The following is a 14,475-nucleotide window of genomic DNA, read 5'->3' as shown; positions in this document are numbered from 1 at the left end:
TACTATCGAAAAAAGATGAATACAAAAGTTGTAGATGGTAAAAATTTCTACAACTTTTAATCAAACCATTTCTTTATATACACTCAAAAATATTGAAAAATGCAAAAATACGATTTTTTGAGTTTTTATTTTTACCTTTTACAAAAATGATTGGATTTTAACAAAACTTGGTTAAAAATTACTTTGTTATGTTTTCTATCTTCTTTAAATGTTTTTTTGAGCAATAAGGACAAAAAACCATTAGAAAAATATATTTTAATTTCTATAAAAAAACTTTTTGACTAGTTTTCGACCAAGGCCTTCGATTTTTCTGCCCTGTTCGATTTCACTAGTCAAAAAGTTTTTTTTTTATAGAAATCAAAGTTTATTTTTCTAATGGTTTTTTGTGCGTTGAGCTTGAATCCGAAGTCATAAAAATTCTATCACATCACGTTTTTAAGATATTACCATGCCAAATCATCACAAAAATAGTGTTTTGGACGTTCAAAATTCAATATCTCAAAAACTTTACACGTTTGAGCTATTCTAATGCTAGATTAAAATTAAAGAGGTCAGAGGCCATTAGAAATCTATAATTTGGTTTCTATGGAAAATTATTTCTCGCCAATATTACTGTCATTTACGGAAAATCGATTTTAAAATCGTTTTTTTTTTGTTTTTTTTTTCAATTTTTCTCAATATTTTCTTAAACAAAAGTATAGTTTTTTCATATAATCTTAAATAAAAAGTTTTAATCTAAATAACTGCATTCCAAACTTTTCCAAAATCTAAAATTTTGTTGGTAACTTTTTTGATTGGAAAATAGGCTATTTTTTAAATAAAATCTTTTAAATTAAATCCAAACATCCACACTCGCATCCGCGGATGTGAAAAAATCTACATCCGAAACATCCCTAGTTCTTATCCAACGTGGATGAAATTTCTGAGGAAACGGCGCACAGTGTGACAATTCGCTCATCTAGCGGAATTAAATTAATAGCGCTCACAGATTATAACTTTGCGAGGATTTTGTTTGTTGAATTTATAACAAATATATACAAAATGAAATTTAGGAACAATTTTGTTAATAGTTTTTCATATTTTTAGCCAAAAGAGGTTTAATGGGGGTCATTTTTGGGTAAAAATTCGATAACTCAAAAGGTTAAAAATTGTAACGTATTCTTGTAGAGGAGTTAAATACAAGCATTTTTTTTACTACCAGAAAGGGGGTTGATCTCCCCCCGTTTAAGAGGGAGGGGCAATTTAAAAAAAAATTACTTAAAATAAAGAAAAAAATATTTAAAAACGACGGCAACACTCACAGTTATGAATGATACCTTTTTCAAAGGCTAACGTTTTATACTGAATTGTTATTTTTAAATCAAGTTAAAGTTAAATTTGGAGAAAAAAAGTAAAAATAAACACATAGAATACTATTTTTTCAAAGACTGTTGATGTCAATACAAAATTGATTGATAAATCCAACTGTCTTTGAAATATAACACATAGAGTTAGTTGGAAGCTTTAGGTGCCTGAAAAACAAAAATTCGATACCCCTGTAAGTATTAAGTTAGCACTGGTGGTGCAGGGAATTTAATTTTAAATTAAGACAACCAAGCATCAAGAATTTGCATCTTAAAATTTCGAAAATTATTTTTAGAAAACAAATTCCAACTTTAAGATCAGATATTTTTTGTTTGCATTATCTCCACCCAAAAATTTAATCACATTTACTTAGTACAAGGTATTAGCTTCACTTTTTTAATTAAATTCCGTTAGATGAGCGATTTGTCACACTGTGCGGCGGTGGAATCCTAACGAGGAGTCCTTAGAAGAAATAAAAAGGTTTAGAACAGGCTTCGCAACTTTCTAGAATATAAAAAAACTTGAAAATATCTGGTTCTGGAACATAAAATTGAGAAAGTTATTGCTATAACAAAAGTTAAATATTTTTAACAATTAGTCAAAGTATAAAGGTACTAGTCATAATCCAGCATAAATCTTCTCCTTTTAAAAATCTATTCTTGTTTCTTGTATATTAAAAAACAGAATGAGAAATATATTTTTAAAATTTAAGTTTTGAGTAATTTTCTACAAAACGTACGTGTGTCGCGGAAACCTGTAAATTAACAAAAGTACGAGTAGGTATTTGGTTAAACTTGTGTTTTAAATGTGACTTTTGGTTTTATTTTGCGCGTTTTAAAAACGCAGTTAATGTGCTTTACATATGCGTGCGAATGTGGGTTGAAATTAAAAGTTATAACAAATTGAGTATCTCTCACTTACCTGTGCTTAGTTCCCATAGCCTTAAAGACAGATCCCTTCCATCCTTATCTCCTGAAAGCAGGCATTTTCCTAAGGGATCAAGCTTCATAAGTGTTGCTGGAGCATTGTGGCCAGAAAGGGTATGTCGACAATTTCCAGTTACAAGATCCCAAATCAATATATCCGCATTTTCCAATCCTGCTATTACACAACCATTGGCTTGCGATATTGCAATTGCGACAGTATTACAAGCGGGTTTAAGTTTTTGAAACAAAGTTCCACTTTGCAGGTCATATACGACAATAAAATTGGGCGCTGGTTCTCTTATTTCTTTGGCTACAACACAAACGTAAAGTCCTTCATAAGTAATAGCGGAAAGAGCTGTGAAAAGATCATGATGAGGTATTCGTAAGTCATATAAAAGTCTTCTCTGAGATAAATGCCAAACTAATAATGAGAAAGGCTTTTGTGACTCATCTCCACATACTAAGATCCTGTAATTTAAAACAAATAAGATATTATAAAATAGCATCAGCAGAATATAGGATTATGTCGCTGGGCTTTTATGAGTGAAGATGGAAGGAAAAGATGAAAGGGAAAAGGTGGAAGCGAAAATGTGGAAGACAAAAGATGGAAGGGAATAGATTAAATTACAACAAGCATTTACGGAAAATTTCTTTTTCTAAACTTATACATTTTTGAAAGTTTAACAACAAAGGATTATTAATAATTTATTATAATATATTATTATAAGTTTAGTTAGATCTGATCTTTATTAAAAATTTTGTTTTCAATTAATTTTCATACATAATTATAAATAGTTCACAGTTAAAGCATGGCATTAGCCGTCAGCCGAAAACAAGAATATTTATGTTAACATCGAATACTGAGAAACATAGTTGTTTAAAAAAGATTTATTACATATTAATTCCGAAAGAACAAAAAAAAAAAAGAAAGAAATAAAAGAGTTAGTCAGAAGCATTCATTTATTATTTGAGTACGATACTCCCAGGCAGTTTTAACGTAGCTAACTAAAGTGGGCCAACATTCGCCTTTAAGAATAATTTTTAATTCTTCCATAGATAGATTGGTTTTTCCCCAGTGCACAGTGGGCCCCGCCATAGGTCAAAAATAAAAAAAGTAAATGTCAATTTTTTAAAATCCAATGATTAAACAACGTTGTACAATCTCCCATTGAACCAAAACCAAAAAAAATTTGACGGTTACCCTTTTTTTCATTTCTTAATAGCCATTCAAAGTCGGTATATAACAAAAGGTACAGTTTTTTAATCGCTGCAGTTATAAGGTGTGAACTTGCGATAGTGATAGCGGGTGTTGAAAATTGTGGACAGTATTAAATTGTTATGGATATTAAACGAGAAGGTTAATACTTTCTAAAAACATAAATTATACTGTTAAATAACATTAAGGCTAATTGTAATGGGGCTCGTTAGCGAAGCAATTTTAACCATTTTTATTTAGCTCAATTTTCATTAAATTAGAGATTTAGTTGGTTTGCCTTCGAGTGCCCTCTACAATTTAAGTTCTCAAATGAAGAATACCGTCCTACCTTTCAAAATAATAGCGCCGTTTTTTCCCCTTTTTTCCCCTTTTCGAGTAATACGAGTTTAAATGACGGTACACGGAGAAAAAAAAATTACAACGTAAAACTAAAAAAATTCCTTTTTGGCACTATTATTTTTATAAAAGACTGAACTAGAGGGTAAGGGTAAAGTGCTCGACTGACAGGCAGGTCCATTTCCGGCATTAACCTTTTTTTTTTTATATTTTCAAAAAAAAAATTTTTTTACCTTTTTTTTATTTTTCTTGAAAATAACCAAAATTTTAAAAAACTGACTTGATGCATTTTTTTGCAATAATAAATCATATAAAATGATAATACAGGTGTTTCATTAAAAAAAAAATGGCCATTATATTTTTGACCGCACGTTGTATGGGAGGTGACCCACTGTGCAGTGGGCGCAGCGAATAGTATTAAGAATGGGAGAGGTTCCGATAAAATGTATAACACCTTCTGCTGCATGCTGGTTGCACCGTCTACATTCAGTGGCTCGATCATTACGATAAGGCATACCGTTTAAGTACAAAAGCTCTCCTCTCGCTTTGAAGATTGTGGAAATAGTGTATATACTGTTGTTCTACTATCATGGGAAGTCTTTGCGGATGGTATTGCATTATCTTTGTGATGTAGCTGAAGTGTAGTTTTGAAATGCTTGTTTTGCTTATGAAAAAATACATCAGTTAACGAAAATAAATCGTTGGCTTCCGAAAAAAAGGTAGACTAACGTGTATACAGAGCACGCTGTATTTTCGTTTATTGTGTGCATTTCTGGTAGTCACAGTGTATATTCAACCCCCCAAAAGTGCGAAGACCTATCACGCGGAATAATATAAATACAAAAAATATTGTTTGCTGAAAAAGTTTAAAATAATTATGTATATGTATTAAAAGGCACAACAAACAACAGAAACAATCAATAAGAAAAATAAGTGGTGTTTATAATAGGAAGCCATCAAGAAGCGGATCCTTACCAAGAAGATTTTAAAAAAACTAATTTTAGCTGGAACTTGGACCATTTAGTCGAGAATTATACAGGTAAGATAAATAATTGTAAACTACTTAACTAGCAATAATTTTGATAATGTTTCATCCTTTCAAAAAGAGAAAAAGGTTTTTGTCACCGTTCTCAAAAGATTGGAAGAGTGGATGAACGATGAGATAGTAAGTATCATTCGATTATTGCTTTCTATATTTAATAAAAAAACATTATTTTTGTCTCTTATAATATTCTAACTTTATTTATTTGTTTTTCTCTTTTTGTTTTATTTCAGATTCCAAAGAATTAGCTACATAAAAAAAACTCCCATGAAGCTTTCCTATATACGTGGAACACCTCAAAAGCCGATCATCAAGCCAACCACTCGTGATCGACATCAAATCCCTGACAGAACAATTCGCCGGTATAAAGTATTTGTTTACCTCTTTCCTAAGAGGAGTTTAAAGTTTTTAATGTAATTAATTTAATTTTTGTATTCCATGTTTTTAATTTAGGATGATTAAAAATTCAAATTCAAAATTACAGTTTTCTTTTTGTATGTTAAAAAATTTTCGCCCCGCTCCATTTTTTTTTTTGAATTTCAGGTTTTTATTCCAAAATTTAGGAAAAAAAGATGGACGATAAAATTCGTAGATTTACGAAAATAAAGTAAGTATAATCTTCTAAAAGAATAATTAATACAACGAAAAGTTTCGTAGGGTGACAAAAAATTAAGTCTTAGTTCCTTATTACCCTGTTTTTTTCGACAAAATCAATAGCCTATATGAAAATATTCATAAATTCAATGAAAAGTTTCGAGAGCTAACAAATATTTTTTCGTAATTTAATTAAAATATTCATAAAATTTACGAAAAAATTCGTTAGCTTCCCAAGTAACATTTTTCATCTCATAAGATTCTCCAAGAGTTTAACTAGACTATTTTAAGGGATCTACAAGTATTCTTGAAGAATTCTTCTAGATTCTAATAAAACTGTTAAAAGCGTTAAATGGCCTAGTTATGGGAGGCTCTTACGTACTCATAGCAATAATACAAGTTTCTTTACAATACTATCTTTCTCTTTAACACAGTTTCAATCTTCTTATGAGATGACAGATGTATAATCAGAGGCCTCTCAAAAGAATCTCATAAGGCTCGGCTAAATCTTTCTTAGAGAATGCGTTTCTTTCAATGGGAGGTGTGGGAAAGAGAACAGATTATTTGTAAACTTTAAAAAGATAGATATATCTTTTTCATTAAGCATTTAAAAGAAGAGAAAAATACTGATAGAGGTGTGTTTAATAAAATAATTTGTAAGATAATGAATTATTATTGTGGGTTGTAATGGCATGGCGATATTTATATAGTTAATGTTGCCTGCAACCAAAAAATATATGCGGTTGAAATTTTATCTACTAAGTTGAACATTTTACCTTAAAAAAAAAACAAAGCGCCTTTGAAATATTGCATATTTACATTATTTATTTTATAATTTTAATAAGGAAAGGGGTTACCATCGCATGTTTTTCAACCTATCAAAATCCAAGTTCAGGCCATTTGTTATTGGTTTTTAATTGCTATTTTTTTTCAATTTTTTAAGTTACATAATATATCTAGAGTGAGATATGAAACCCGGAATGGTGAAAAAACTTATTTGTAAAAAAAAAAACAATAGTTCCGTATAGGTACGTAATCAAAGAGAACATACATACAAACTATGATCAAAATTTAATGTTTAACTTTGGGAATGACTAAATCATATACTTGCCCAGTGATCTAGTTCTTTTATAAACTTCTTTAATCGGGATTGTAATGTTTTATGTTATGGTAACCCTGAAAACTTACTGTTTGTACATTAAAAATGTCTGCTGATGATGGGACTTCAACTCTTCCATTAAAATCTTTAAGAGAATTGCATTATCTTTACACCCTGAATAAGAATGCTAAAAGAATTGAAAACTATTTATGAAATCAAAACTTTTCTTATGAGATCTCAAATGCTTACTCAGCACTTAGATTTAATAAAAGTGTAAGTGGGACATAAACGGCAAAAATAAAATCAACTAGCAACTAACCCTTAAGTGCGAGTGAGAGGACAATATTGGCAACTAGTGAAATAATTTTTTTTTTCTTCTGATTTCTTCTGCAGACACAACATTTATAGTCTTCTTCCTTACTCCTCTCTTTGTTGTCTAACACAATTTATATACCTAACCTTCTCTGTCTGAACCAAAACCATTCACACAAACAGATACTTGCTTGCTGTCGTTCATCTTGATCAATGCAAGCTTCGTATCTCCTTAGGATCCTATTGCAAGACTTTTATTATACGAAACCCAAATAGTTTCTTGTTATAGGAGGTATTAAGAGCTTAGATCTTGTAAGAGTTTTTATAGAAGTACAAAGTAATTAAAACTCTTAAAAATGTGTTGCTATGGGACTAAACAGATTACGAAACTTCTTTTAGAACAAAATTTTCATAAAAAGATTCTTTTAAGACCTTAAGTTTGTATAATCCTATTCCAAGACGAAAAATTGATTAAGCTATAAGATTTAAGTACTTTGAAGCTGCAGAAGTGTTCAAGTCTTAAGATAAAACAGTTATGGGAACCATTAAAGTTCCATAACAAGGAATTAATTCTTCAGTATTGCAATGAGACATAAAAGAGTCTTATGAGATCTTTTTTCACATTTCGAGAGCTTAGCTCTGGAGAGTTTGTTAGTTGGGTTACGAAACTTCTTTGCATAAATTAACAAAAAATACATTGACTAACTAAAAATATCACCTTGTTTGATTAAATTTTACTTTAATTGATGAAAAACTTTCGTAAATTAATGTAAAAATTCATTAACTCGCAATAAAAAAATTGTATGAAAAATTTCATTAAAATACCACAGTTTTCGTTAGTTGATGAAAGTCTTCATTACGGTTGAAAGCCATTTCGTTGAGCCAATTAAATTTTTCACCGGCTGAAAATTAATTAAATTTTCGTTGGCTCAACGAGTTTTTTCGTTGTATTTACGTAAGGGTTTGGTTCAGTGTACGTTGGAGTGTTCTCTGGTAGCAAGGGCGTATACAGGTTTACTTCTTGGGGGGGGTCACGCTGAAATTTTTTTTTTACAAAAGTATAGACTTGAAAATGTGCTACTTAAATTACAAATATTTAAAGGAGAATGGGCAAGTTTGTATGAAACGTGGACGTTACGCGGCCAGGAATGAATTTGTTATTTTTTGATGTAATTAAGGTTTACATATATTGTGCAGAAGTTTTATCCCTGTGACGTATTTCAATAACGGATAAAATGCATTTTTGCATTTAACACTTTATATATGTCTCAATGTTAAAACTCAATTGTGTATTTTAAGTGCAAAATATTATTTTCTGTCATTTTCCCTGAGTCTGAAGATCTTTATCTTGAATATTCAACCACTAGAACCCAAACAATAAGCATTTTAAAACAACAAATTCAAGAATTTTTTTAAAGTTTTGTTGTTCAATTTTTTGTTACTTTGAATTGTTTGAAAACTTTCGAACCTGAAATGGTTGTCTTAAAAATCTTATATTATGAGTTCTATTGGTCGGATTTTCAAGATTAATGTCTTCATGCTCAGGGAAAATGACAGAGCATCATATTTTATATTCAATATAAAAATATAAATCACTTTTTCCTTCATACATTGAACAATGCATTAACAATACTAATACTGCATTATCTTGCATTCTTTACGCAATACAGCAAAACGTCCATAGTAAAAGTTTTTCCTGGGCTATAATTCTTTCATTTGATACCAATTTTATTGATGGCCGCTCAACGTCCAAAATGCCCATTCTCCTTTGTTCGTTTCGCATTTTGAACCGAACAGTATCGGAGAATTACTAAACAAAAAAAGGTATGTGATTCGTTTTGCTTTAGTTTAGCCTTAGCATTGAGCCCAATTGCTTAGACCATCCTGTTCTAAAAATTAAACTGTATAGGTACTTCGATTTTCCGCTAACCCAAAATCATTTTTAAAAATACATACTATGAAAATCTTCTTTATATTAAATAAATGTGGTAACTTTTTAGTTGAAAGTCTTCCTAAGGCAAACGAATCACAAAGTTAAAAAAATAGCATTTCGAAAAAAAAATATTTTTTAAAATCTTATGCAAATTTTATTAGACTAGGGCGATAACATTTTTTATAATATATTAAAATTCAATGCAGTTTGCATAACACCCAACTACGACCGACCCATGTTAAGGATAATTTCCGATTTAAAAAAACTATCTTTGGAGTAAAACATAATGCTAGTTTAAAGGTACCTATAGAAATTTTGGTAATTTTAAACGGTAATATTATTTTGAACAAAATGCTTTATGTTACCTACTTATTAAGAATTTTACAAAATATGGGTCTGATTTCGTCAGCCTTCGGGTTACAAAATAACACACATTCAGTTATATTTATTAGATTTTCTTAAATTGGTTCTTAAAGGTTAATTTTAATATTCTAAGCTTGCTGGAAATATGTATTTAATTTGGCTGTAGACAAGGTTACTTAAATTCTTACCTATAATTGGTTTAGCATTGATGATTGACAAATCGATAGTTGTTTCAAAAGCTAAAGTAAAAAATACTATTATATTTTATAAGCAAACAAAATTCACAAATTCTTGGCTTTTTAGATAATTAAATAAGGGAGCGATTTCTTTTTGTGACTGTATTTGTGTCTAAGTGACCGATGAAAAACAAAAAACTATACAAAACTTCATAGTAGGAACAAAACAACGTAACATTTGTTTGTTTTGTTCACTAAAAATGATTTATATTTCACAAATAAACAAAAATTGGCTCTGGGTCTTCATTTCTTTACAAAATTTTATTTTGGTTTGACGTTTTTTATTTGACAAAATTGTAGTGTTTGTGTCTCGATTTAAAAGGATCGATTCTTCGGGAAAAAGTAGCGAATTTTTTTTTTCATTGGAATTCATTTAAGGAAAAAGTAGCGACTGCAAGTCGACTGCAGATCGAATTTTTGGTTATTGAGAATTCGACATATAATATTTTTTCTTTTGCACTATCAAGAACGTATTTTTTTCTAGGTGCCAAAGAAGAAAAACATTAATCGCCACATGAAAAAACATCCATTTAAAAATGAACTGACTGTGACGTCCTGGGAAAATTTTGCGTGACCCACCGGCACCGGTGGGTCACATGGTGGTCAACGTATTAAGGATACGTTTAAAATTGAACAACTTTTAAGATTGCTTTATAGAAACGACCGTTATTTTGTTTGTTGGTTAAGAGCTGCTCACTAAAAATATGACCGCATCTTCAAAATAATATGGTAAAATAGTTCGTTGACACCAAAAAATTTTTTCACTTTTCATTTTCGTTCATGTTCTAAAACTTAAACATTTTAAAAATCATCTTAATTAAGTATAACTTACCAAATTATTGTTTCAGATTTGACTTCTTGGGGGGGGGGGGTCATGACCCCGTGACCCCCCCCTTGCATACGCCGTTGTCTGGTAGGCGGAACATTTTATTCAGAAAGTCGTCGCCCGAGAGTTGTTTTCTCGTAAACGCCAAAATGCACTTTTTTAAACTGGATATGTAGTAAGAGGTTTTAGAACGTGCTCTTTTCATTTCTGTTATCAGAATTGTCCTATCGTTGTTTCAATTTTGTGGTTGTTAAAATCACTCATTTGAGCAATATTTGGGTTTGTGTTTGCCTTGAAAATCAAATAACCGTACGACGCTTCGTGCTGATCCTTTTTGGCTTATAAAACGACAAGTTAAAACTGTTATTAAATTCCCGGCTATAAATACGTTTTTGGAAGGGATTAGTCGAAGATTCCTGGATACTACGATCAGGAACCTGGGTCCCTTTCATTTATAAAATGTTAAGATATCTGAAATAGCGCATTTTTCTTTCTTCCTTAAATAAATAAATAGAGTAAAACCGCAAGGAGATAATTAGTATGCATTTTGTCGTATATCCACAAAATAAGCATGGAATTCGCTTTGGTTTGTCGTAAGCGCCAACTTTTGGCGTTTACGACAAAAATTCTATGTATTTTCAGCTTTTTTTCTTCAGTATTGGGTTGTCGTACGTCAAAACAGATGCGGTAAAAAATTTGGAACGAAATTTTAAAATGTTTAATATAAATAAATATATAAGTACTATAAAAGTATTTATTGAATAAAAGGACTCTATGTTCTATAAGAACAACGAATTTAAAAATTTGTTCTGCATTAAGCTCTTCGCTCCTTGCGGTTTTACTCTGTTTAATTATTTAAGGAAGAAAGAATAATGCGCTATTTCAGAGACATCTTAACGTTTTATAAATGAAAGGGACCCAGGTTCCTGATCGTAGTATCAAGGAATCTTCGACTAATCCCTTCCAAAAACGTTTTTATATACGGGAATTTAATAACAATATTAACTTGTCGTTTTATAAGCCAAAAAGGATCAGCACGAAGCGTCGTACGGTTATTTGATTTTCAAGGCAAACACAAACCCAAATATTGCTCAAATGAGTGATTTTAACAACCACAAAATTGAAAAGGAAACTATGAAGGCAGAAACAGATCATGATCGGCATGTTATTGGACCTTTGCTCTGCCAAAAGGTAACGCGTCTTCATGTTTTTACAAACGAAAATTAAATGTATTTATAAAAATAAATCCTTAGTTTGATATTTATTTAACTCGCTTTTATGTATGGTCATACAGTCCGTAAAACTTGGATATCCTCTCCTCAATCATAGTACTCTTAAAAATCGATTTTGTAATGCACTTTTTATATGCGAACAGATAGTAAATTTTTTTTTCAACATTCATTTATTCCAGCTAAAACGAAAGTTATTTGATAACTTTTTTAACGAAGTTAAACAAATAATTTTAAAGGTTAAAGCACCCCCTATTTACTTAGAATTTTGTCAGAAATACGATTATTTAAAAAGTAGTTAAGAAATTTCAACACATCTAATGAGACGTTATCTCTGGGGGCTTTGGTGCCACCTTTGACATTGCTTTCTTCAGATACAGCTTTCTTTCTTCATAAACTGCCAATCTTAGTTAATCCCACGCATTTACAATTATATTGGAAGCTGTAGAAACAAGATTGCCGAAAAAACGTTCTTATCCATAATTTGCAAGAAATGAGGCAGTGTCCTTCTAAAAAATTATTTGTAAGGCTTTAACATTATCCTGGCATTAATCTTAAGTGTTAAGTCCACTTTAATATGGTGGGGCCATACTTTACAGCTGGCAAAAACAGAAAGTCTTAATATTGGAATGTCGTACGTGTGCTTACTTTGTCGTACGTGTATAGGATTGAAAAAAAGGTTGATTTTGGTGGCGTTTACGACAAACAGATTTTGATAATTTGAAAACCAAACCATATAAGACAACTTTAACAACATAAATAAGAAGAAGTTATCGCACAAAATATTCTATTAAAAATTGAAAAAATTCTATCGGCCGGTTTTTTTTTTATAGAAGCTCAAACCTTAAAATGCGATTTCCCAAAATTCTAAAATTGACGTTTACGACAAACTAATTTTCGAGCGACGAAGTGCCTTAACAGCTTTTCTACTTCATCATACTGACTAAATCCCCAGACCTGCGCAGCATAACACATTATAGATCTTGCTACAGTTTCAAAAAGTTTGTATTTAACACTTGTCGCGAAATGATTTTTGCCAAGAAGTCCTTTCGAGTGCAGTTGATGGCAATTTTAGCATCATGAAGTTTAGATTTGAAGTGTTTCTCAAGAGAATTATTGGGAGTCAGGATTACCCCTAGGTACTTGTATTCTTTGACCTTTTCAAGCTCTTCACCTTCCCAGGTGCATTTCTCGTTTCTTGCATATCTTCCGAAGCTGTTTCTGTAGACCATAATTTGATTTACTGGTGTGGACTTCTAAATTGCATTCGCTGCAGTATTTCTGTAATTTGTTGACCATGAGTTGCATCATATTGGGCGTTTCTGCCAGTAGGACGATGTCGTTAGCATATATTAAACATTTGCAGCCCTATTTATAAACTCGTCATAGAGAGTGCATAGCATTATGTACTCTTTATAATGTTTTTAAACAAAAAATTGTGATTTATAATATTTATGCAACGTTTAATAGAGGTTGTATAAGCTAAACGCGTTTTCAGGTTGTTTAGAGCCTGAATAAGAATATATTTTGCTCAAATGTCAGTTGAACATCACATCATTGTCACAACAAAAAAAAAACACAACAATGATTTGTATAATTTTTATTGACGAATTTAGTTTTCCTCTTTCTTTCTTTATTTCATAATCGAAGTGAACAATTTGTAATGAACTAAAATAATAAATAATAAATTGTGTTTTTTAGAGATTTTTTCCTGATATGAATTCTTTACGAGAACTTTTGCCCGCAGTAGCCAAATGTGTGTTTTCATTTTTCATCTTTCTCTTTTTAAGCCTTTTGTTTTTTTTTACACAGAAATGATTAATGCATAATATTTTTTAATTGTCAACAAAAAACAAATGAGAAATCGTATTTTCTTTTAGAAGTTTTCTTCCTTCAATATGACGAGAACTTTTGCTCACGTTTTTGTTTTTGTTTTTTGTTTATTTTCGAATCAGATGTAGTTATTTTATCAACAGATGGAGTTGTTTGTCGTTATAAAAAGTACTTATTTTGCTTTTTTAGTACTTATTTGGACTTTTAAATACTATTATATAGGTCCCTCCGACAGACGGCAAATTTCGCCATTGTCATTTCATTCATTTAAAAATTGTAAAAAAAAACAAAATGTCAAAACTGTGTTAAATAAATGAATCTTAATCTTATATGTAACGTCGCATAGAGGCTACGTAAAACTTTATGCATTGTATAACTATGCAGCCCTTTAGAGCTGTTTAGCGAAATCTAATAAATAAGGCTGTTGATGTTTACACTATTGAAAACACTTCCTCCTGGAAGACAGGAGGTGCTGTCGTCAAGGAATATTGAGAAGAGTAAGGGGCTCAATAATCCTTGTTTCACTCCTTTTTTTTATATCGAACCAGTGAGACACTTGATTCCCATCCCAAACTGCCGCTTGGTTTTGCTCATACATACTTTGTAACACATTCAGAAACTTCGTTGAAACTCCTACATTACTTAGTTTAAGGAAGAGGGCATTTCTATCAATGGAATCGAATGCAGCTTTAAAGTCCACGAAGAAGGCATATAGTTTCTTTCCGTTTTCAAGGTATATCCTAGTATAGCTTGTCAGAGTAAAAATGTTATACACAGTGGGATACTCTTTTCGAAAGCCTGCTTGGAATTCACTGAGGAGACCATTTTCTGTTGTCCAGTTTGTAAGACGATTGAGATTATTTTTATAATTTCAAATAGTATAAATTTGGCCCATTCACATTAACTGGAAAACTTACGTTATTTAACCACCCGAAAACCGTACAAAGCACAAAATAAGAGTTGTCAGACCTTTGAAATCTAATAAATAAGGCTCGATATTAAGACGCGTATGGCTGCAAAACTGCGTACTTATATTTTTGTTATACCTCTACTCCCAAAATTTGCTCCGCCTACACTGTGTTCGAAAATGGAATTTTTTTTTTCCGATAGAAGGCTCTCATATCTACTGAAGATAATTCGAGTATGCTGAACACGATGGCGTACTTAGTTTTTCTGGATTAGGTCA

At 30.9% G+C, this 14,475-nt stretch overlaps 1 protein-coding gene across 4 annotated transcripts in view; it reads right to left on the bottom strand.

The window, feature by feature from the left end:
- LOC129905216 (uncharacterized) overlaps positions 1-14,475 on the bottom strand; it is a 429,598-nt gene that overhangs the window by 7,008 nt on the left and 408,115 nt on the right. For all 4 annotated transcript variants that reach the window (XM_055980641.1, XM_055980642.1, XM_055980639.1 and 1 more), the window contains exon 10: positions 2,266-2,738. In XM_055980641.1, the coding sequence (XP_055836616.1) occupies positions 2,266-2,738 (473 nt within the window). The remainder of the gene's footprint in view (positions 1-2,265; positions 2,739-14,475) is intronic.

Source organism: Episyrphus balteatus, chromosome 1 (assembly GCF_945859705.1).
Source record: "Episyrphus balteatus chromosome 1, idEpiBalt1.1, whole genome shotgun sequence".
Classification (NCBI taxonomy): Eukaryota; Metazoa; Arthropoda; class Insecta; order Diptera; family Syrphidae; genus Episyrphus; species Episyrphus balteatus.
This window is presented reverse-complemented; position numbering and strand designations above follow the sequence as displayed.